Source organism: Miniopterus schreibersii (genome assembly GCF_964146895.1).
Source record: "Miniopterus schreibersii genome assembly, chromosome: 6".
NCBI classification, from domain to species: domain Eukaryota; kingdom Metazoa; phylum Chordata; class Mammalia; order Chiroptera; family Miniopteridae; genus Miniopterus; species Miniopterus schreibersii.
Window position 1 is genome coordinate 68848416 of NC_138107.1, and position 26298 is coordinate 68874713.

General features: G+C 38.7%; 1 protein-coding gene across 2 annotated transcripts in view; it reads right to left on the bottom strand.

Annotated features, from left to right (window-relative positions):
- Nucleotides 1–26298, bottom strand: part of ARHGAP18 (Rho GTPase activating protein 18) — a 160610-nt gene that overhangs the window by 18076 nt on the left and 116236 nt on the right. For both annotated transcript variants that reach the window (XM_081141396.1, XM_081141395.1), the window contains exons 6-12: nucleotides 18699–18864; nucleotides 16640–16731; nucleotides 12184–12261; nucleotides 9247–9406; nucleotides 7083–7165; nucleotides 1799–2005; nucleotides 942–1082 (exon numbers count right to left, since the gene is read on the bottom strand). In XM_081141396.1, the coding sequence (XP_080997522.1) occupies nucleotides 942–1082; nucleotides 1799–2005; nucleotides 7083–7165; nucleotides 9247–9406; nucleotides 12184–12261; nucleotides 16640–16731; nucleotides 18699–18864 (927 nt within the window). The remainder of the gene's footprint in view (nucleotides 1–941; nucleotides 1083–1798; nucleotides 2006–7082; nucleotides 7166–9246; nucleotides 9407–12183; nucleotides 12262–16639; nucleotides 16732–18698; nucleotides 18865–26298) is intronic.

The window sequence follows — 26298 nt, forward strand, 5'->3', positions numbered from 1 at the left end:
TAAGATCACTATTTATAATTTCCCTTTACTAAATTTTGTTTTTAAAGATACTTAAAAATTAACCAAAAACCTTTAATGACAAGGAAATTTTATTTTGTAACAGTGAGATCAATCAATAAAGGATAATTTTTTTTTCCCAGTTACTGGATCCTTAAGTAGGCCAAAGCAGAAACGTCAAAGGCTGATCACGGCATTTCCACATCAGCCCACAAGATGGCAGCATGTAACCGAATAACCTCAACGGTGATGGGGGGGCGGGGTGTCTTCACCGCAAACAGAACAATAGAAACCCTTTCATTTCTTGTTAAGGTTTCAAGTTAGAGCTTCGGGAACTCACTCCATAAATGCGTTTTCAGGTATATTTCAATCTTTTAAACTCAGTTTTTAGTGTATTTTTACAGCACTTTTGTAAATATTTCTTTTTAAAAATATTTTCATTTTCTCCACTCTAAATTTCTCCAAATTCTTATGATCCAATTAAGCACCCTCAAGTGCTTGCTGAAGTCCAGGAAGTATCTCAGGCACAACACCAACACTGGCCTATCTGTCTGTGTGGGTTAGTTATCTCCCCCCATTTGACAGAGGAGAACATTGAAAAGATCTTGACTCCCTGGACGTGACACATGCCCTGGGCAGCGGAGCTCCGGGAGTCCTTTGTTGCACTGTGTGGGCGGGTGTGTGCTCAGGCTTTCTGGTCCTATCTCCCTTTCTTACCAATTGACGGCTCGCGTGCTGAATGCCCAACACCTGAGCACTTCAAGATGCGCATTACTAGTTGCGGGAGTGCACTTAGCACTGCGGATGCCTTCAACTTACAAGCAGGCCCAGCACCTAGCGAGTGCGGAGAACGTCCCACCACAGAGACGGGGGAACGCTGCTGTGTGTGACATTAAAAACAATACCGAAAGCCGTACAAATACATATCTTCAAGGTTCTCTTACATCGTTTGTAATCCTGTCTTGCTTTTCGTATTTTTCTCGGTCATAAGCCATTTTCTTCAGCAATTTCTTAACCGTTTTTTTATCTTTTTTAAGATTTTCGGTGTTTTGCTTCCTCACTTGGTTGACGAGAAACTTGGGAATCTGTGGAGAAATGAAATTAAGTTTGGGGAGAAAAAAAGCAGGGGCACCATTTTAAAACATGGAAATAATGATATTTATTTCTCCAATTTGTCTATTTGATGAGACTATGCCATCTCACGTGTTGCCTTCATTAAATCAGCGAAGCCAAATGCATGGAATTATTTATTCATGCACCATGTGCACAGGGCATCACATGATGCAATTCACCACCTACTGCGTAAGGTTCCAAAGAGGCTGGGAGAGGTTCAAGGACACAGTGGCCGTCACCTACGCCTGGTATGTGGAGACTGGAGGCAGCCCGAGGTGCTGGCATTAGGGGCTACCACCTCGGCGGTTGGTCCCTTTAGTGGACGCCTTTCTACAGCCTCGCCTCTAGCTAACGTACAGTCCCCATCTAATGGCCAGCTAGCCTCTCCTGTCAAATGAGAAAGAAAAACTCACAAATACACAAGAGCTGACAGGTACCTAGCACTGATCCAGGAGCAATCGGTCCTCAAAAGTTACCTTAGCAAAATAAAATATTTTAGAAGTGACAGCACTGAAATAATAAAATAATGTTGGCATTTTAAAAATTGAGGTTCAATAGATGAATATTAATTTTTTTTAATCGCATTTGCAATCACCTCTATTGGTTACCTTTTTATAGAGAATGTACAATAAAAAGACTTCAGAATCCTGCTATCACTCATTAACAGAGCTTAAAAATATATACTTACTGTCCACAGAAGTTTTTGATACTTAATCAATAAGTGCATGGTATTAGCTGTCCCAGCTGCCATTGCAAACTCTTGCTGTTCGCTGGACTTCACACCCATCGGGTGACACATGAAGAGGTTCGGGGCCATGACCATTGCCACATTCATGACTGTCATCTTATTTTTCTCTTTATTGTCTATTACTCTTTGGAGAAATTCAAGCAGGGCCTAAAACAGAAATGACTCTTTGAGGTTTGTGTTGTATGTGAAGATGAGACATTAAAACATTATAGCATACGGCATTTTTATTTAGTTAAAAAAAATAAGTTGTGCATAACGACAGCCACATCCAGCAGGCCGTGGCATCAAAGCTTCTCCGTGTGGTGAATGCGCCCCGAGGTGGTGCTTTGTGTCCATTCAGGACTGTGGCACCTGGGAATAGGGCAGAGAGGACACAGGTCTCAACTAGGCGGTGGGGACAGAATGGAGACACGTCAGATCAATAGCCTACTGGAGCCACGGAGCCCTGGAGAGCAGTTTAAAATATCCTATACATACCCACTCGTTTCCAGAAGTGTGGGCTTTTATCCCAGGAATTAAAACAACAACAACAAAACCCCGATTCCCTTAAAAAGGCTCATTTAACCTGTTTCATTTGCTTTAAGGTACTCAATAGCCAGCTGACACGAAATCTAAAACAAATGAGATCATGATGGGAGAACAGGGAACGAAGAGAGACAAAGAAAAGAGTCTTAAGAATGAATGAATAGCTCTGCCGGGCGTGGCTCAGCGGCTGAGCGTCGACCTAGGATCCAGGCGATCGTTGTTCGATTCCTGGTCAGGGCACATGCCTGGGTTGTGGGCTCAATCAATAACTCTCTCATCATTGATGTTTCTATCTCTCTCCCTCCCTCTTCTTTCCTCTCTCTGAAATCAATAAAGATATATTAAAAACAAAAAAAAAAGAATGAATAAAGAAAAACTTTGAATCAGAATGGGCTAATTTACTCTCAGTTTGATGCCACCCACTTCCCACCTTTATTGCCAACATCTAGGTGTCCTCTGAGCCTATGCTGCCCAAAAGCCACAGGCAGACGACCCTCCTCCTGACAGGGCTTAAAGCTTTAAATTCTTCTTTTGCCTTCTTTCTCGAATTATTTTGGTCCACAGCAATAACAATAACTGCACAGGTATTCAGTGTCCTCTGTGGGTGAGCTTGTTTTAAGTGTATGTGAGAGCTCGTCTCACTTAATCCTTACTGGAGAAAGATGCTGCAGTTATCCCCATTCTACAGATGAGAAAACAAAGTCTAAGAGAATGTAAGTAACTTACCATAGAGCTAGCAGGTGGTGGGGGAGCAATTTAATGGCAGATGTATTTGGCTTTTGTTTCTGAATTCTTAACTACTAAAAGAAATCACATTTTCTTATTTAGCTTAAAATCTCTATCTGAAAAAGATGAAACAAGCTTATACCAAAATGGAAAAGGGGGAGGCAGGTATTTCTCTCTCACAGCATTTCAGGGGGAAATCTCCTAACAGGTTGATCTCAAATCAAATTTAGCTGCTATATCGATCTCAAAAATTTGAAACAAACTAAAGGCATAGCCTTAGTATCTAACAATGAGATTTATGTATCTAATTTCCGGTACAGTGCTCAGAAAGTTAAATTGTAATCCAGGCATAAGGTTTTATAGAAACAATACCTTCTCAAATGAGGACAAAAGATTAATTGGTGAGGTTTGGAAAATATATTTAATTTTGTTCCATAGAGCAGAATAATTATTCAGGGATCAGTGTATCTCTTTCTTTATGAGCATAAATTACAAAGATTAGGTAATGAACCATTTTAATTGTGGTGTGCATATGCAATAAGGTTATTCAAAATATTACTCTCAGAATATCAGAATGCATGTATGTGTAGATACAAAATTAATAAAGTGTTAGCCTAGCCCTTGCTGAAAGAACTTCATCTTCAGATGTACTTTTTCTTCATCTGAACTCTAAGAACTGCCCTTTAAAAAAGTATCTATTACCAGTCTGCTATTTTATGAGTATCACTGGACCCACTCTCTGCAAACCCAGTTTAAATTCCAGCACAGTTACTTACTAGCTATGTGGGACTTTAGTGTAACCTTTTGATATCTCTGCTCTATAATCTTCTCATTGGTAAAGTGGGAATACTAACCTCCTAGCCTGCCAGGACTAAGTAAGGCAGTGTGTGTTAAGAAACTTCCTCAGAAAATTAAGATTAGAGCTACCATATGACCCAGCAATCCTCTTCTAAATATCTACCCCCCCCCAAGATTGAAAACACTTATTTGTAAAGATATGTGCACCCCTATGCTCATTGCACCATTATTCACAGTGGCCAAGACAAGGAAAGAACCTAGGTGTCCTTCGATGGATGACTGGATAAAGAAGATGTGGCACATATATTCAGTGGAATACTACTCAGCCATAAAAAATGATGAAATATTGCCATTTGCAAAAACATGGATGGATCGTGAGAGTATTATGCCAAGTGAAATAAGTCAGACAGGAAAAAAAAGAACCATATGATTTTGCTCACATGTTGGATATAAAACAAAAAGCAACAAATAAACAAAATGAACTCATAGATACAGGCAACAGAATGGTGGTTACAGAGAAGAAGGAGAGTGAGGGGAGAATGAAGAGGGTAAGGGGGCCAAATGCATGGTGATGGAAGGAGACTGGACATCGGACGTGAGCACACAATAGAGTACACAGGTATTGTACTATAAAGTTGTACTCCTGACATTCATATAATGTTATTAACTAATGTCACCCCAATACACTTAATTTTTTTAATTATAAAAAGAATAAATAAATGCTAATAATTATATTTATATGGATCCTTCACTGATATCTTAACATCAATCTCTGTTATTCTTCCAAGTAAAAAAAAGCTATGATTATTTATTCAAATGCACAACAATCCAATCAAATGCACACAAAAAATCCTCATCAAGCCACTTGCCCAAAGACATACGTAGCTTTATGCTTCAACAAGGACATGGCTTTTAACACAGTGTCTCCTAACCCTTAAATACGCTGTAGAAATGGTCTGCACAAATCACACACATGATCCTGTCCCTCCAAATGCAGCTGAAGGAGTGGCAGGAAGACTGGAAAAACGGTGGATGTTTGCATTAAGCTTCGTGAAATTACCTTGGGATGGAGTTTCCCTCGTCTTTTATGGAACTAAATTTAAATGGTTGATTCTCTTGTACAAGTGGTATACTTGTTTCAATGTTTCTATTATTAGAATTCTTGTCTGAAACCTTCATCAGAGCTCGCTAATTAAGCTACAGAAGCTTATGTAAACTGGTAAAATTACTTGTTTGCATTTTCCAATTTTTTACCTTCCAAAAATATTTCCAACCTTACTTACAAAATCGTGCTCTCTGTAACTTCATACACAAAAATTAAAACTACTCAAAAAAATTAAATATACTTTTAAACAGAATTTTTAAAATAATGTGCCTCAGATTTTGAAGGCCAAGTACAAAAATGAATTCTAGACCAGCCTTGCCCATAGGGACCATATTGGAACAAGTGTTTCCTCCCACAGCTGTTTGAACTCATTTGAACGCGGGCATATTTTAAGCCAATCATTTTATCTCTCACCTTATATTGGTTACTCACAGGCCCACACACAAAGTCAAACACCCTATGTGTATAAGAAAAGGCTGGATTAAGTCACTCTTTCCGGTAGTTGAGAAGCCCTGTATTACGGGCACAGCTGGCAAGCAGAGAACAGACTGGAAGCCAGTCCCCACTCTGTCCTGGGCCAGCTGTCCCTGTTTCAGCCACCACCACACACCCTTACACGGCCGCCCTGGTCACACAATATTTGAATGTAACCCTGTCTGGAGTTGGCCTCTGCCTCCAAAACCAAACCAAGCCTGATGCTCTCAGTGATTCATCTGACAATCATTTGAGCCACATATTTTTCGAGTAACTTAGTCACGGGAATGACTCTTTGGAAGTTGTCCTGAAGCAAAGTAGTGTTTCCACACCAGTAATCCTCATGAACTTCTCTAATCCAGACAAGACGAGTGTTAACACTCATTCCATGGGCACAAAAGAACTACCCCTCACCTATTTTCAGTTGGAGTCTTAATGAGATACAGGGAAAAATTCCCAAGATTCACCAACTTGTGGTTTTGTTTTCTCGACATGACATTTCTTGGCATGATATTTCATCTTAAACAGAAAGAAATCTAGGGGGTAAAAAGGCAAGGGTTCCACCCTTACCTGTATAAAAATTATCTTTTTAAGGCAATGGCAAAACTTAAGGTAAATATTCTTTCTAAATTATACTTTTATTTTATTTACTTATTTATTTGAGAGAGAGAAACATCCATGTGAGAGAGAAACATGGATCAGCTGCCTCCCCCTCCCCCAACATGTATGTACCCTGGCCATGGATCAAACCCAAAATCTGGGCATGTGCCCTGACCAGGAATCGAACTGGCCACATTACAGTTCATGGGATGGCACTCAACCAATTGAGCCACACCGGCAAAGATTCTAAATTATACTTTTAAAGTTTTTTTCTTTTATAAAAGTTTATAATTAAACCTTTTGCAACTACCCTATGAACTCTTGTCATTAAGGAAAATGAATCAATGTGGAGCAATCTATTGATTATTATAAAAGACTCTGACAACACTTATAATAAATGGAATTAAATCATATAACATTAGACCAAAACACTTTAAAATCATGAAATAAATCAGCATCTCAGGGTAAGCTCTTAAGAGAAATAACTAGAATTTGTTTGAGTTCATCTATATTTTGGCTAACCTAACATTTAAAAATCATCATTAGGACTTAGTCTAAACTCCAAACAAATGTAACATCTTTAGGCAACAGCGGGCTATATGTGACAACTCTTGGTATTTTCTTTTTAGACATTCATTTTTCACCTTATGAATACACGCTCATTAAATAAAGTTTGGAAAATGCAGAAAAACAGAAAGAAGAAGAAAAACCAAAAAACCAAAAAACACCCATGTTCCCATTAACAAATGGGCCTCAAGCATCTGTTTTGGTAGGAGAAACATCGCAGCAAAAATTAAAACACAAAACACCTAGCAACACCATGAACATGGCTAACCTAGTAAATAAAACGAATAAAGAGTTGGACTTTCACCATGTGTCCTTAAAAACAGCTCTTTTCTTTACAGATGACCACTAATATTTCCACGACAATGCCATATTGTTTTGCCACAAATAATCGCTCTGGGGGGACATTTGAGGTGAACGAGCCCAGCTGACCTTCAGTGTGTCTCGGTTAGCATCCGGCAGGACCAGGATCAGGAGATTCAGAGCCTGTAGTTGTTGCTTCTTGGTTGGAAGGTCTGTGGACAGATGAAATAAATCTGAACTCTTTTCTTTACTAAACATTATCTGTACTTTCTTTTTTCATTTTGTAAGACAAAAGTTATTTGGCATAAACAGCACCATGAAATGGAAGCCAGCCTTGGCGGGAGTGTCGTGGGAGGCAGGGGAGGCCTCGGAGCTTCCTCTCCTCGGGACGCTCGCTCCCAACTGCAACCGCTCGACGAGCGGCCTGTGTTTGCTGACACAGCCGTGCTTTGAAAATAATTTCAACTTCTGCGTGGTAATTATTCCCCCAAAAAAAGACATACAAGGCCGGATCCTGCATGACAGGGTGTCAGGGTGAATCTGTAACAGTCAAGTTTGTTCCTTCGGATGGCGCGTGAACAGGTTACATGGTAGGAGCCCCTCGGTTCCAACAGGAACGTGTAGCACAGAGCCTGGGGCACAGCCGGGGTTCAATAAACGTTTGTGGAATGAATTGGAAAACCAACCAGCAATGCAAGAGTCGAACAGATACGTTGTCATCATTGATACAGATCACTTTTGGTAGCGTGTATCCCATTGAAGGAACACTTGTGGATATTTGGAGTCATTCTGGCATTTGTTTTTCAGGGATAGTTTTGGTCCTTTAATTCACACCCAACGAATGTGTGTAAAAGAGCACAACTTAACCATGAAAAAATATGTTTTAAGCAGAAGACGACTTTAGTCATGTCTGCCCTGGAAATTCTAAAGAAATGTTCTGCTATGACGCATGGGAATCATCTCAATATTGCGTGCTTTAAGGATAGCCTGGAACACAACGGAACATTATTCAGCCATTAAAAAGAATGACATCTTGTATCTTGTGACAACAGGATGGCCCTTGAGGGCAGTAAGCTAAGTGAAACAAGTAGACACTTGAAGACAAATACCATACGATTTCTCTTATATGTGGACTCTATTTTAAAAAAACAAAAACGAGCTCATAGATACAGAGAACAGATTGGTGGTATTTTGCTGGGGCAGGGAGAAATGAGCAAAGGGGGTCCAAAGGTACAAACTTCCAGTTAAAACATAAATAAGTCATGAGGGAATAATACACAGCACGGTGACTATTGTTAATAATACCACGTTGCATATTTGGAAGTTACTAAGAGAAAAGATCTTAGAAGTTCTTATCATAAGAAAAAAATGTCCATAACTATGTATGGTGACAAATACTAATTACTTACTGTGGTGATCATTTCACAATATAGACAAATATCGAATCATGACGTTGTACACCTAAAACTAATATGATATTGTATGTCAATTATACCTCAATACATTTTTAAAAAAGAAGAGCCTGGAAGAGTCGCGACAGACACTGCAGCTCCCCCCAATCGTTCACTGCGCCCGCTTTTACTCTCAAACATGTCCCCATTCGGAAGTGAGACATGTGGTCACCACAACGTGGCACTTCCCGTTTTTGTGGGCCTCTCAGGACTGTAAGGGATACCCACGCCAGTATATAAATCTCGTAAGATCTCCACGTTCACTAGAGAGGAACCGGGGACTATCTGAGGCACTACCTCAGAGCTCGCCCAAGGCTGCGCAATGTCAAGACCCGAGAAGCCCGCTGCCCTCCAGCACGAGGCCGTGACGCGACGGGTGGCGCATGTCCGCACAGCAACTTCAAAACGTTAATTTTTCAGACAATCATCGCAGACTCTGCCACATCTCCTCGTGCTCTCATGATATAACTGTTAATCCACAGCTTCCCCGGTAAGTGTTTTGAACACTTGGCGAGAAAAATGTATCGGAGAAATCACATGACTCATTCTATTCTAGGAGAAACGTGAAGTCTCCAGGTTTTAACATGGGAATATATTGTACTGCTTAAAGGGCATGCAATTCATCTGTACCCAAAGAGAGCATTCTGTTTTCTGTCTGCTCAGAGATGTGTATTTACAAAGGAAAGGGAAAAGGAACGTGTGGCATTTGGGCGCCCGCTGACATCAGTGAGCCGATGTGTCTAACCAAACATCTCTGGTCACATTCCTTAGGATGCAAAATGTCATTAAGACAGGTAATACGGACGGTGGCGGCAGAGGGGCTTCGGGGGGCCGGCGCTTACTCTGCACGGCCTGGAAGGCCTTGAGGTACTCCACGCTGAGCAGCGGCTGGGGCAGCTCGCGGACGAACAGCTTCAGCAGGCTCGCGGCATCGTGCTGCTTGACACTTTCCCAGTTAAAAGTCCCTTCGTAGAACTTTGCTTCCAGTTCTTGGCAAAGGTTCTGAAAGGCAGAAGGAAAGGGGGTGGGGGGTGGTGCCAGGAAGGGCATCTTCTCTTCCTGCTGAGCATGATATGCTTCCCACTTCATAAGCGATTCTACTCCTTAAAAAAGACATCTGAAAGTGCTCAAGGCCAAGATCCGCCGCTCGGAGAGCACTCCTCCCCTGCCCGCAGGGTGCTTTACCAAACGCGAAGTACACCTCAGGCCAAGAAAGGCAGAAACTTTACATGTTTCCCTGGACACAAATCAGACCGTACGCAGTAAAAGTTTAATGAAAAGATTAGTTAATATAGCCTTTACATTAGGCTTTATTTAGGTAGTATAATTTTTTCATTAAATTAACAAAAAAATTAAAAAACCAGTCTATGTTTTAAATTATTTAGAAGTACATTTCATAACAAAATCATAATCCATCTCTGGGCCTAAAGCAGAAGCTACCTCTGATTAGTCACCTCTGGGAAATGGAAAACCAAATTCTATAGCTAATGGGGCATGAAAATACATCAATACACCTGTCTGCAATGCAGCGGCCTTAAGTGACAGAGCTACCCTGCTGCCAGCTGCAGAGAATGGTTTGATACGTGTGGAATGAGAAAAACCTAGCTCGTTTACCTCAAGGACTCTACAAATTTTGCCAAAGTATTAGTAATAAATCAATTTAGTTTCACAATTACTATTTTTCTCTATGCTTTTCCACTGTGGCGTAAATCCTATTATGTTAGAAATCCTTCCAAGTCCCTGCCACTTTCTTCTATTACTTGAAACCGTCCTCCCAATGTCCTTTGCTCTTTCTATAAGGTGAGTTTATCACACTTGCTCTTCCCAGCCCAACTCCCTTCTCTACCCCAGTTATTTCTGTATTTGGTGAAATACACAAAGGTAAACCTAGACATGGGGAGGTGGGGGAATGAGAGGCGGGGGAAGGCAGGGATGAAAGAAGGGAAGAGGGAGGGGGAGAGGGAAACAGGGACAGAGAAGGGTAGGAAAAATCTGTGGGGCAGGGGAAAGACAACCAAAATTTTTACATATTATCTTTATTTATAATGGACCAGCTGCTGCATAGTTTGTATGTGACAACAGGCTGGGTTGAAGGCTAGAGCCAGCTGAATCCACTTAATTGACCTGCTTAGAAACTACATTTAGTTGAATTCATTCTTCTGCCAGCAATCCGGTCAAAATATAAAAGGCACATTACATTCGCTATTGGACAGTAAGGTAAACGTGTTTATGACTTGCGAGTTGGCCATTCCATTCTGCTAATGAATGCCGTGAACAGAGAACTGAGAAGCAGTATTCTTGCTGATAAGGGTGATATGAAGTCCCAGTACTTGTTTCTGAGTCTTTCTCTGTACGAGAATGTACTTCTCTGCAGAACTTATCTCAGAATCACACACCATGTCCATGATTTTGACTGGCGGTGAAATTGCTGTAGGTGTTCACAAACGAACAGAGACAATGGCAACTTATCAAACTTACAAGAGCACCAGAGCAGTTTCAGGACCTCTGTGCACCAGACACCAGACCCAGGGGACGTGGGCTGAATGAAATTTGTGAGCAGGGAATATCAGGTTACTGGAATCCGATTAAACTGAGATCACGATGCAGTAAGAGCCAAGTAGGCCAAAACTAGCCTCCTAAATTGAGGAAGCTTATAAAAATAAGCAGGTGATGGGAATGTGGAAGGTATGAATAGTAATTCCACTCCTGACAGCACCACAGCCCCAATCACCGGCGAGGAGGGTGCGCACCCACCAGGAGTCACTTCGTCCTGACCCAGCTCTAAAGATTTCATATGGGTTCGGTCTTAAGGAAAACCTCTTTCCTCTATCCTCACTTTCTCTTGGACTTGCCATTTCAGGAAGACAATACATTGGAGTGGGCAGTGACTTGTACTATCTCAGCGTAGAGCTACAGCTGAATTTGGAAGATAAGGTAAAGGAGATTGTTCCTAGACGAATTTTCCAGACAGGGCTACAATTCTGAGTATGAGGGCCCCGTAAAGTGCAAATCCCCTGAGAGGCATACAAACCATGCATCGCCTGTGGGGCAGGTGCACCTCATCGGATGTTTCTTCCCCAGGTCAGGAGTTGGGTGACGGAGGGAAGGCAGGAGGATACACAGCATCCGAGGGTAGAGGGAAGGAAAAGCCATCTTGAGAGAAAAGAAGGCAGGGGAGGGAGAAAGGGGGGCTCCAACTGGGACCTCTGGGAATGACCTCTTTCACAAGCCAGTGAGACGGAACTGTGACAGTCAGGAAAGTGATTGAGACAGAGTCTCATTTTGGCAGCCCACTGAGACTAATCGTGCCAAGTGTCCTATTCTGCTCTCCTGATGGAGTTTATCATCCTGCCTTTGAGGAAAAAAAAACTCAACTGCTATTATTCATACTGACTACATCGACCTCCAGCCCCCAATTAATATTTTGAATCCATGTGTTCTCTCCTTGCTGGAAGGATGAAACCACTCTTGTCTTTTGCCTTTTGACTTCTGTACCTATGTAACGTTTGCACAGTAGCGAGATTATTTGCCTCTTTGTTTATCATAGCATTATTATTATAGGTAATATGGTCATTCTGGAAAAAAACACACATCAAAACTTACACAAGTCAGAAAAGACTACAGAAAAATTAAATATAAACTGACTGCCAAGGTTTTATTGCTATATTTAATCTGCTTTACTAACTATGGGAAGAAGGGGTGGGAAGGCAAGTTAACTTTTAAAATGCCAAAGTATAATTAAACAATAAAGTTTGACGTTGAGAGAGCCAAGAGATTACCTTGATTCTAATGGCAGCTCCAGGTATTCTTAAGAGGCCTTCCGTTTCCAAACCTCCCTCTTCAATCCGAGAAATCAGCTGTGTATAAACAGAAGAACATTCTGATTTTGGTAGTCATAACAGGTACAACTCCGAATTTAACATCTGTTTCATATACAAACAAATGAAACTGATTACAAGGGCACGTAAACTGGATTTCACCAAGTTTTGAGTGCAATTGCACTACCACTATGCTTTAACCAGCAAGTCCCAAAACTTCAGTTATAATTTAGAATTCACAGAAAGTTGGATCTTATACTCCTTTGTAACAGAAGTATATAATTTCACACAACAGCTGTGGAACTCCAAAGAGAAACTGAAAATGTTCATTGTTTACAAGCAACTAAAACCATCCATTTCTTCCGCTTTTCCTGAAAAGTACATTCCGCAATCAAATAAATCTTATGAAATTCTAGTATTTGCACATTTACATCTCCTTTTTAGCCTGTTCAAAGAAAGAATTATCTATGATATGAAGACAAAAAAAGAAAAAACCTGTTTGCAAATATTCATTTTAAGTCTTTAAGCTTTTGGTGGTAAACATAAATAAAAAACAGTTCTTGTCTAGGGCTTCTAAATCATACCTGATGCCCTATTAATGCATGTAGATCTCTCTACCTCCAGAACCCTATTAAAATTACAAAGGTGGGTGTGTGTTTTTGTGTGTGTGTGTGTTGTTGTTTTGTGTGTGTCTGTGTGTGTGGTTTTTTAAAATAAGGCAGAAACCCACAAGAATAAGGCATACATAGACGTTGCAATGACATACATTGGAAGCTAGAAGATGATAAAGGAACGGTTAGTTTCTTGGCAGAGTGATCCTCCAACTGGAATGTGCAATCCCTGGGCAGTACACGTACGCTTTATGGGGGGCACTCTGCTATTTTAAGGAAATCAATTTCCTTGTCCCTCAGTTTCAATATCAGGCATTTACTAGCATCATACAGGCTTTCCTTCCTGCCACTCACCCTCCTTGCACAATAGCCTTCCCCTGCTTTATAAAAGGCAAACATACCCGTCACTACCCCTAATCCTACAACAATTCTCTCTGCACACCCCAAGGCATAAAATCTTCCCGAGTGCTGAAAGAATGTAAAATTGGAATGATTGTTTTTTCTCAGGGAAATCTCCTTTAATGATTAACCAAGGCTCTATGCACTACATGCCGCTTCCTGTTTTCCCCCTGGTTATAAAGGTGTCTTCGGAGCAAAGCATGGCATCATAAACGAAGTCTTTTGACCTTTGTCTAGATGGGCTAAAATCAGATATATCGTATAGTGCAAGACACTGGACGAGGTGGCAGTTTTTCTTTAATGACCTCACCTCTTCTATCCCTGGATTATGGCAAAAGACGAACAGATCCTGAGGCAGTCAGGTAAGAATAAAGCGAAGAGTAGTCTCAAAGTTCTCCCCAGGACTTATTATTAGCTGAAGAGAGATGCATCTTTAACCGATCAGTCAGTGCAGTGCATGATTGTTTGAAATTCAACTGTAATATTTTCCAAGACCATATTTTTCAAATTACACTGGATAACAGCCCACATCAAAATAATCTACATAATTATTTTACATTAGATGGGCATTATTCAATAAAGTATCTAAACCCAAACTTATCAAATAATACCATGGAAAAGTTATTCGATGTACGAGCAATTTTTGCTTCATTTAATCTTACAAAATGTTTAAAATGTTCTATTAACAAAAGATAAAATTATATGCTAGCTGCTGGAGCAAATTAGTTTTTAGCAGCATAACCCTTTTCCTTTCATTAAAATACAAAGGAAAAATTGACCATAATTTCTAAACAACTGAAATGAGAGTAATTTTTGAATTTTTATATTTGAGTCTTTTTTTTAATTCTCTAAAGATGAATACTAGCACTTAATTGAGGTATGTGTATACATTGTCTAAAGGAATGTCACATGTTTTCTCATATTTTTCAACTTGAAAATAACATATTTTTAGCTCTCCCATTATATTGCATTATTAAAACATAATAATACTTTACAGGTTTCCTTTCATTTCCAAGACTTAAAATAGACATGAAAAATAACTATATTGATCTATATATTTTAATCATGCTGCTTTTAGTAATTTATCTTTCAGGATACATTCTGTCATTTACCAGCAATTTTCATAGCATTTCCCAAAATACATACTACATACTTATATGAATTTTAAAAATGAATTGAAAAATGAAGGCAAATTTTTGACACAGAGTATATTTGGTTTGGCTGATTGGTTTGACAGTGAGAAAAGAATTTGCTAATTAGGCAGAATTTTTTCCATAGACAAAAATTAAGAATATTTCTATTTCTCCAAATCTTTATGAAAATAGGGTTTAAACAATGTGCCTCTGAAGGAAAAAAAGACATATAGAGCTCACAGATAAGTTTTGTTAAAGCCCCTTTGGGGTATATTTCTCAATAATTGAGAAAATATAATCCTCTAAAGTCTACTAATGAATCTTTTTATAAATTGGTGGTTTCCAATTCTTTCCTTTCTACAAAATTGAGGGAATACCTAATTGAGTTTTTAGCTGATAAATCAAAAAACATTTTTCATGATAAATCACTGTGATTTTTTTGTTTATAATTCAGCGAGGATGCAAACAGATCAGTATTTATCTAAATGGTAAGCTCTTTATATGTCCTTTTATTTTTTTTTAAATGAACCAAAATACATTAGGGCTATTATCCAATAACTTCAAATTGGTGGGCAGGCAGAGTCTCCAGAAGAAACCACAAATGTAAAATAACCAAGTAAATACATGAGAAAACAATTTCAAGAGAAAATGACAAGGAACTGGAGGCGATCCTGACCCTGGTCAGGAGGTATCGCTGAAAATTTGTGCAGGCCAAACCTTACCCTTCACTGGTACGCTGGTGAATCTGATGTGCTAACTTGGCTACTGTGCCCAAGTACTGGTCTAGATGCTCCCATGAGGTATTTTTCACATATAATTAACATTTAAGCCAGTAGACTTTGAGTAAAGCAGATTACTCTCCATGACGTGGATGGGCCTCATGTAGTCACTTGAAGGTCACAAGAGCAAAGACTGAGGTTCCCCAAAGAAAAAGCATTTCTGCCTCAAGACTGCAACACAGAAACCCTGCCTCAGTTTTCAACTGGCAGACTTTGGACGCAAGACTGCAACATCAACTCTTGCCCAAGTTTCCAGGCTGCTGGCCTGCTCTACATATTTCAGAATTGCCAGCCCACACACTCTCATAAGCCAATTCTTTAAAATAAATCTCTTTCTCTCATATATATGTATTTATCCTATTGGTTCTCTTTCTCTGGAGAAGCCTAATGTACTTAGAAGGGGTGGTGCTGAGATCCTTGCTGTGTATAGTCATCTGTGTACAGTAACTGGCACATTTTATTGACATTAAAAGAATTTGAATAGATGACCTCTATCTGTTAGCATCTCTCTGTTATTCACAGGCAGTGTTGACAACTATTCACACAGACACAGGTCCTACCTGCAGTGGCCGACAGAGGCTGATGAGTATGATTAATTGTCTAATGTTCGTCAGGAAGAACACTGAGAAATAGGTTTGGATATAACAGAGAAGATGCGGAGTAAAGAAATCAGAGATTAGTAAGTAAGACAGGTAAGCGACCAGCTTGGAAGAGCAGAAGAATTAGTGCCAAGCAGACTGAGCTTTAGTACTGATGAGTCTATGGAGCCAATCAGTAGTGAAAGTTCCCACTGCCACTCCTGCGAGAACTTCCAGAAACTGGGATATGCCTGGGGTGTTGCTAAGAATCCACAGCTTGGGTTGTCCATAACTGATTTGACCTGCCTCCCTCATTGCGCATTCCTCAGCTTTTATCACATGTAATCTGTGTTTCTGAACAATGATGGCTCAGAAATTAGACTGAAATTCCTGTATTGCCATAGATAATCCCCTTATGAATAATTGAGTGCTGACTACACAAGTGACTTGACAGTTTAGCAATCATTTTCTAATTCTACTTTATGGTTTCTCTGCCTAGTTTGGAAGTAGACATTGGTAAATTAAATTGGACACCCTCACTGTAAACAAGAAAGCTTGGGAAATATATACAGGCATGAAATATTCATGAGGATTCAGATCCCTAGAAATTTATAAGCAGTTTCCATTTCTATGTATTATAGAATTGAAATCTCAATTATACAAAGCCAGCTAATATAAGACAGGAAAATGATGCCAGGTAATCACAGTTACAGTAATAACACAAAAAGCATCACCATGAAATAAAAATTATGAGCCCTTGAAACAAATCTGTTTCCTGAATAGAAAATCAAAGTACAAAATAAAAGAGCATATCAATTGGAAAACTATATTATAATAGTATGGAAGCAAAAATAAAAATAAAAACACCATTAGTTCAAGTATGTTCTCTCCATGCTGACTCATTCAGGCCTACTTACTTTTTGAAATATCAAGGGTATTCGAGTTCCTGGTACTTTCCTCTGATCTTGCTCTAACAATACTGTCAATGGAACACAAAAAAGGCCAGAATCTGCAATAAAAATAAAATAAAATTTCTTCACTTCCATCAATCCATAAAAAATGAATGCAAAATGTTAAGGCATACGATTTCTAATATTGTCATTCAATCAGACAACTATTTATTGAGCACCTACTAAGTAAATGACACTGTGTAGTCATTAAGCACATACATCCCAATTGAAAAATCCTGGCCTAGCAAGGAAAGACAACTAAGCAAATGATTGCAAATATCTCCCTCTAATAACTAGTATAAATTACTGCATAAGAGAAGTAAGAGTACTATGGGAGTAGATAAATATGCAAAAATTTACTAAATGTAGTCAAATTAAAAGTTTTGGCTTAAAGCAAATATTACTCATCTCTTTCATACTAAATTGACATTTAACATTCTACAATACAGCAAAATATAAACACTCGTCTTTAAGAAATCAGCCAACATTAGAATCTTGTTCTGCAAAGGTTTTCCTTTAGAAAATATAGTAGATACTTAGGATTCTTGAACTTAAATTTGTAATTTTATATATTTGGGAATAACTCCAAAAGGAATGACAGGTAATAATTTCTAATTTTTCTAAATTAAAATCATATGCCTTAAGTCTGGTATGAGTATAGCTTTTACCCAGGGCCTCCTACTCCGCCCCCATCACCGAGTGAACAGCTAGCACAGAAGTGTAACACATCATCAGGGGACATATAAATCACTTGTGAACATGACCAGTGGGATTATCTTTGAAGTATGAGCACAGACATTGCAAATAGGGACACTCAGTAGAGATGCCATTCAAGAGAATGCCAGTGATCTAGTAAATAACTTTCAGTTTAAAAATTAAGAAAAGATGTAATCTTCAGGAATGTTCAGTCTAGTTTATAAGATAAATAGCTTAGATAAGATATAAAGACACTTAAAAAGATGGGAAGAAAAAAAAAATCTATTCATAGTGATACTCTTAATAAGAATGACAAAAAAGCATCTGAAGTCTTCATTATCCACAATAGACTCGTGGAAAACCAGAAGCATCATTTAACTCAGAAATTCGCCATCCCAAGCTTTAAGCTAAAATACTCAAAGGAACTGAGCACAGAATGAGGTCTAGGGCCCAGCATGGAAGAGGGCCTGAAGGGAAGGCACACTTCGGTTCTACAGAGAAATTGCCTCTAAAACTTAAATCAGGTGAATACTTGTCTTTGCTAATGTTACCATGGCAACTCAATAATCCTCATTCTTGGTTTCTCCTTAGGAGATACTGTTAAGGTAAAACAAGAGGTGTGAATTTCCTACACAGTAAAGCTTTGTCAACTGAGAATTTTCAGATTTCCAGACCAATACAGTCTTGGAAAAACAAAAATCAAGAAGCTGTCTGTTCTTTATTATATTATAAAAAACATAGTAAGTTTATAAAATGGGTAAAGCTACATACAAAAGAAAAACTACACATATCCATGATGAATACAATTTAGCAGTATTATGTGCCACAATGGCATTATTTTCTTAAGGGAGTAAAGAGTGTGTTTGCAAAACATTTAGAAGTAGGATGTTAATGAACAGAAGGACTACTAACTATCCTATGTATTTCCCTCAAATAAATAAGCAAAAGTAATTGATCAGGATCAATCATCTCGAAGTCATTTTTCAAGATCTTATTTTGGAAATAAATTAAGTAATAAATGCATTATTTTTAATATATAGTTTTAAAGGAAAGAGCATCTGAGTTAGGAATCCTTGATTCAGAATTTCCAATTTCCTTCTATGGTGATTAAATATTTGAGTATGCCTTTATTTTCTACAGTGCAGGAGACAATGCATTTTTATCAAGGTACAAAATTTTTGAAGGCAATGTTTTAGAATCTAAACTTTAGATGTATTGTAATGATGGTTTGTTTTGTAGATGTTTTGCCCCTGAAGAATACGGTTGAAAAGTGAAGCTCATCCTTGCTACTTTAGAAGTAAATCTGTCTGTTTTTTTCATTCCAAATTACCTCTTGTTTTGATTTTCACAGCTTTTTGTTGTTTCAGTTCAACACCCAGTACATCATAGAGGGCAGTCAGTTCAATCAGGGCTAAATAGCAAATTTTCTTCATGTCCTGGGGCGCTAGGTCACCAATCCTGGTGGTGCCCGTTTTGTCTTTTGGCAATCTGAAACTCTAAAATAAATACCATTAATATAGCAAAGGTGTACAGTATCCAACCTTTTCTTAATGAAAGATAAAATTGCAAGTATAGAATAGTGGCAATAAAAGATATAGCACAATTTCTCCAGTCAGAATAAAGAGTGATACTGTCCCAATGATGCTCCCCAAGCCGGGGGGGGGGGGGGCAGTGTCTGAAGTCTGACGCACAACGAACCAGACCATGTACTGGGAATATTCATACGAATGGCTAAGAGGGGAAAGAGGCAGAAAACCCAAAGGAGAAAAAGAGCTCTAGTTAGCTGACCGTCAAGAAGCAGGGAAGGTGAGCAATCCAGCAGCCAAGAGGAGAAAGACGACGGAGGGGAAGCGAAAGAGAAAAAGGGACATCTGTAATATTTTAAACAAAAATAAACACACACAGAAAAAAATAAAAAATAAATAAAAATAAATACATTTTTTTAAAAAAGAGAGAGAAACAGAAAGAGGAATGGGAGCCATGAGTGTGCGCTTACAATGTGCCATGCACCCTTTACCTAAATTATTATTAACTGCGAAACATAACACAATGTAATGTAACATAACATAACATAACGTAACATAACATAGCAATATTGTCATTAAAACCCAAATACAGTAGGTAAAAGAGGGCTGTATAGCGTGGGGGGAAGAGAAGAGAGGAAGGGAAACTTAAGAGCATGAACTTTACAGCCAGAGGCCTACCAGTCGCCTGCTCCTGGCTACGCTGTGTGTGACTTCTGGCAATTGCTCAACCATTCTTTCTGTAACACGGGAGGAGGGGGTGGAGGAGATGGAGACGGGCCCTAAGTAGCAGCTCTCCGAGCTCAATCCCAGGAACCTTGGGGGAAGCCAATACCCATTCAAGGAGTCTAGGAGGTCGAGGCTATTTTAATAATTAATATGGAGACGTTATTTGCCTTTTCACTCATTCTCCCATGATTTCCAGAAGACAACACATATGCTATTACAACAGACAATGCAGAACTAGATATGAGAATCAAGTTGCTAAAATATAGAACCATGTCACATTTCTCAATAGTTCTTGTTTTATAAATCTGAAATGTGGCTATTATTCATAAAAACAGTTAACTGTTATATTGTGTTTTAAATGGAATAATAAAATCTTTTCTAAATTTCTCAACTTTAACTTCTAATACAGTAAATACCCATAGGTACAACTGACATAAATAAAAGTCCCCCCTTCCATTTTTTTAATTGTTTATTTATCAAGAGAACTATTCCTTTGTTTACATATTCAGGTCTCATCTTTCAACACAGGGCAGTGATAAACTTCCATAGAACTCAATCCAAAGGAATTCTTCACATTTCAAAATCACTCTGAACCACCCTTGTTCATCTCCTCAACGTCTTTCATGGAGCCCTAATTTCTGTAGAAATCTTCCTGTCTCTTCTTTCTCGGTCCAGTCACAGCAAACTTAGAGAGCTGAGAGCCCCGGGGAGACAGCCAACCCTCTGCCAATATGAATCTGGAGATGCCTGGCCAAAGGCCACACATCCCAGAGGCCTTCAAAGCGCCAGAAGCCACAGTAGCTATTCTCAACCATCGTCCTCCCTGACTGATAAAACATGGAACCTCAGCTTTCTGAGGTCCTCAATAATTTTTAAGAGCCTAAAGGGGTTATGGGACCAAAATGAATGAGAGCCACAGCCCTAGAGCACTTCCTGAAGCCCACTACTTTTGGTAATTGAGCAGCTAATTCTTTCAAGCAAACTCAACTCCAAGAAAAAACCTTTAAATTCATTATAGGAGAAAGAGGCTATTTCTTAACTTTTTGTAATACAATTGTTTTTCCTATGAGAACATTCAATGAAGCAGCAATAGACATGATTGAACATGCATCCTAGGTGAATCTCCAGCATAAGGGGAAATGGCCTCCACGGTGCAGTGCAAAGGGGCTGAGCCAGACTACAGGTGGCAAACCTTGTCCCCACCACTTACTAGCTATGTGACCTTTGGCAAATTACGTCACCTCTGTGTCTCAGCCACTTCTTCTATAAAATGGAAGTATTAACAGAAGAACGTGCCTTATGAGTTTGCGGTGGGGATCAAACGGCAAATAGTAAGCTCTCAAAAAGTATTATTACTACATTTTTTTCCCACAGAACTTTTTCAATAATTTCAAGATTTCATGGTTATCCCTTTCTACTAAATATTACTGCCAGGTTAAAAAAAAAAAATGATAAGGCTACCACTCATATTTGATAAATTATTTCTCATTCTAGTCTGCAAAAGTTCCTATACGATAAGAATTATTGCAGCATACTCTAAGGAGGGAAACTCAGGCTCAGTAAAGAGACTTAAATAGTAGCCAGTGATGTAATAACGATGTAAATTCAGATCTAAATCCTAAGTTCAGTAATTGCTCTGTTCTGCTCCACTTTTCCATCCACCACAGCATGCAGGAAGGAATCTAGGTTGATGGTGTTGATAGAGGACTGTGAGGCCCTCAAGGAGAGGAGTCGTGTCTTAATCAGCTCTGTAACCTCAGGCCTGGACACTGCAGGCGCTGGGTCCCAGTCTACTCCATGAACGAAGATACACTCCCTACAGGGAGAAAGCGCAGAATCAAACTCTGGGGGGGCAGGAGCCCTGGCTCGATGCTCCCCTCATTTCCTGTGATTTGTACTGAGCTTCACCTTTAAAATCTCACAAAACTCTTCAGGTTTTCCTCATGCTTGGCCCCAGACTTCTGCTAATTGCTTTGTTTCTGAAGGGCTAAACCCCATCCTATTTAACAACCACTTATTAAAGAAAAATAAGTCCTAACTGTTTCATTAAAATCAGTTGCTTTTGTTCTAATAAGCCAAACACGTGTAATATAATTATTCAAAGCATTACCCGAGGTAAATGTTTAAAGAAACCTGAAGTATTATTAGTTCAAACATTTGATTTACCTAGCAATACATGTCACGAGCTTTATTTATTTATTTCCTTAACATTGTGCTTAATGAAAGGACTTAGTTTCTTTATCCCAATGTTTAATTCATAGCTGCGGCTTGAAATATTTATGAAGTTTCCTGTTGTTCTGTTTAGTTAATAGACTGGATGGTTCAGTCGGTTGGCAGTGCAATTTCAGCAAAGGAAAGCTCTTTACCTTTTGAAAAATGCGTTTAAAGAAAAGAGTGAAATACAATGTTTTGAAAAATATAAGGTCTTTGGTTCTCGTGTTATCATAAATTAATCAGATAGCTTTTGGGGACTGCACCTCTCTTGTAGGCCTTGCAATACGAGAGGTTCCCGAGGCACTTCATTAGTTATGATGGAGTTGACTCTCTCGCTCATCACGTCACTTGAACTTCAACTTGGAAAGCGAGGGGATCTACTCTCGCTTGGTTGATTTCCACAAGATGACTTTTTTATACCCTCTGCTAGGAGATTCACTTCTTACCCATGATTTTTTTCATGTGTAAAATGTGATTTTATTACAGTATTTCATTCATTGTCATTTCCAGAGAATGAATACTTTTCTAGATAATGAAGTTTAAGGAATCATTCAGATTTGCAGTTTAAAAAATATATATTTTCTTATTTTTTTTTAATGGAGAGCAATAGCCATAATTTAACCGTTTCTTAAAAATTCAGGATCATGACCTTAAACACCAATTTTTATATCGTGCACAAGTTTGTCAGTTTCCTCCCTGAGTCCAGCACCACCATTTCTTCCACTGTCCTTCAACTTCCTCCAGAGCTGTTCCGTTCTCCAGCAAACTCCCAACGTGGGCCTCCATGTCTACTTTTTGGCCTTCGGTATGTACAGAGTTGTGCTGCCGGGCAATCAAAGTTGTTATAAAATGTGAATTTACTTGAATTAAGCATAATTCAATAGGAATCCAAAGGACACTGATCACTAAGAACCTAAGACCTAAAATACAGGCCTGCATCTTGAATACGGACTTTACCATGGCTATCTCAAAGAGCACTTCAAAGCTGTGTGATCTTAAAAATTCCTAAATAAGCCCTTAATGTTTTTAGTCTCCAAGACAGGATGAAGGAGTGATATTAAATTTCTATTTTATATGACAGACCCAGTAAACCAGAATCTTTTTATTAAACATACCAAGCTATCCTACAGGTTGTCTGTAGCTCTAATAAAATGACACAAAGTGATCCTCCTACTATTTCCAGTACCCAGCTGGCATCATACATGTTGTTATAATATTACTGACTATATTTCCTGTGCTGTACTTTACATCCCCATGACTGTTCTATAACTACCACTTTATACTTCTTAATTCCTTCACCTTTTTACCCAGTACCCAAGCCCCCCTCCCCTCTGGCAAACATCAGTCTGTTCTCTGTATCTGTGCATCTGTTTCAATTTTGTTTGCTTGTTTACTCTGTTCTTTAGGTTCCACATACAAGTGAAATCATATGGTATTTGTTTTTCTCTGACTGACTTATTTCACTTAGCATAATACCCTCTAGGTTCATCCATGCTGTTGCAAATGGAAACTGTAATTGGAAAATTAAATATCTAAATAGACATGTATTTTTAAAGAAAGGACACAAACTCACACTTAAATTGCATGCATATATACCTTTAGGGCACATTAAATGGAGTCAACATGGTCTTCCAGGAAAGACTCTGGCTTCAAAAGCTTAGTCACTGAAGCCAAGCCTTAGCATGCCATGTAATCTCTCTAACCCATTTCCTGGTATGAAAAATAGGAATCAGATATCTACCTCATAGAGATCATTTGACAAATAAATAACTACAGGACATACCTTCTGGGGTATAGTTAAATAAAACAATTAGTAGTAGCTAAATTTTCAAACTAAAGCACATTAAAGGTTATAAAGCCTGATCTCCAAATTTCAGAGGAGAAATTTGAAGCCACGGTGACATCGCAAAGAATTAATGCAGACTGTTTGATGCTGTAAGAAAAAGGAAGTGAATAGAGAATGAGGTCAGCAGGGAACCATGTATTCCATAAAGCCCACGGCTTATCGACAGAAACAGAGGAACACGGAGCAGGAACGGAATTTAAGGTTTTACTGGCTTCCACACCTGCCTCAGAGTGGTGAATGTAACTATTCACTTCATCAACCGTGCTAAGGACTTGTGGAAAGTTTACATGCCTGTGCCTTCTAGAAGACATGTGGACAGATGAATGGTAGAGAGGAACAGGTGCATACATGCATAAATAAAAACAGATCGACTGGCAATAATTATCAAAAGCAGGGCATTTAATAATGTCAAAGATGATTTTACATATTTTATCTAATGTAAGTTGAGTCAGGAACGACTTTGAACAGTAAAATCAAATACTGAGCTAGACCCCAAAGAATCAGCTGAGGTCTCCTTGGTGAGCATGGAAGAGCAGAGGGGTAGAAATGGGAGGGTCATTTTAAGCTTAGGCACCACGTAAATAAAATCAAGAAGGTCTGGGAGCACAGATTAGCTTATTGAGTGGAGAATAAAGTGAGAGAGGAAGTTTTTGAGTCTATCAAGAGGAGATTAATTTACTTTGTCCCATTGTCTGAATCAACAACTCAAAAGTCAACAATGTGTTCATTTTGTTTAATTAGACTCTACTATCTCACTTTAAACCTTTCCCATCTGTTGAGATGAAGACTGTCACTTTTAAGAGATATCTTTGCTAAGAACAGGCTGGGAGTGTGGTTAGATCACCTCTTTAGGCCAAATGATGCATACTCCTCTACTTTCCCCACCAGGCATAAAAAGTCTTAAAGGCAAATTCTTAAAAAGATGTGGTAAAGCCTGGAAACAACCATTAGGAAACTGGTTGAATAAATTATAGTTGTAATACATTCTCATGATGGAGTACAACGTATCTATAAAAAGGAATAAGAAATATGTCTCTGTGCTATTGTGGAGCAGTTTCCACAACCAGGCATTTTGTGTCTCTTGATACAGTCACACTTGAAATAGTTTCCACACACACACAAGAATGAACCTGAATATGGTAAATCTGGAGTCAGCCAATTACCAGAAAACAGAAGAATGTGGGAATAAAATTAGTCCGAGGGGGAAATTCTCTGTGATTTAATAAATAGGTTTCTTTAACAAATAAATTTCAAGGGAGAAAGAAAGGGTGGAAAGAAAGAATAGAGAATAAGAGGGAATGTAATGAGGGAAAGTGAGAGACTGAGAGACGGAGAGAGAGAAGGGAAGGAGAGATTTATAAAGTCTTAAAAGACATATCAACCAATTGCAATGCATAAGCCTTATTTGAATCCTGATTCAAACAAACTGTAAAAAAAAAAAATCATAAAATCCATGATACAATTTGAAATCTGAACAGACTGAATATTTGAAATTAAAAGTTGTTAGCATTTTTTCAGATACAATAATGGGAGTACGGATATGTGTTTCTAAAAACCAATCTTTAACTTTTAGAAATACATGCTGCAACATTAATAGATAACAAAATGTAATTCAGACATGTATTTCAAAATAATATAAATAAGGGAACTGGTTTGGGGATGGATAGATCAGGACTAGCCCTGGGTTAATAAATGCTAGGGCTGGGTGATGAGTATTTTGGGGTTCATTACACTATTCTTTTCAATGTTTGTGGGTGTGAAATTCCACAAAATAAAATAAATGCTTTTAGAAAAATAAGACATTCAGTAGCAACGTGAACACTCAGTACATACAGCTTGGTTTTGAAATACAATCTATTACTAACAGTAATCAGGGCTCTTTGAAGAAACGGACTCTCTCAAGTCTAAGAGCAGAGTACGGGGTGAGCCTGGAACGTCGTGTATTAGAACACAAAGCCATAAACGAAAGATAAGGGCGGGTTAGGATGACATGGAAACCAGCTCAAAGGGCTCCTGTTGGTCAAATCTGGGTAAAATTGGACAGAAAAAGAAAAATAATGATTTATAAAACACTGAATAAAAAAGGAAGCCTTCAGTTCATAGTGACATTCAGTAACAAAAAGAGGAGAGAGAGAAAAACCAATTATTATGGCAGATTGCCAGCCAATCAATGTAGAAGAAATAGCAGAATTAGAAAATCACTATTTCTCAAATACCAGTTTCATTATTGTTTCAGGCAAGGATGACAGATGCCTGGTGAAACCTCTGGGGGCAAGCTTAGTACTGACAAATAAGGTATTCACCCAGTCTCAAGGGTCATAAATGAATACTAATGCACGCAGGAAAAGGTATCTTTGAACACCTCCTTAACAAAGTGGTCAAACTTCCACCACCAATAAAGGAACCATCTGATATCATGCCCTTTTTCTGGTGATGCAATAGGAAGCAGAAATATCATCTATGCAGAAGTTTAGCCAAAAAGGTTTAACCGGAATCTAGTCATAAAGAAACAGACAAAATCAGAAATCTGATTTGAACTCTTCAAAAATATTAAACGAAAAGCAGGGGACCTGATCTAGATTCAAAAAAACAAACAAAAAGATTACATCAAATGCAAT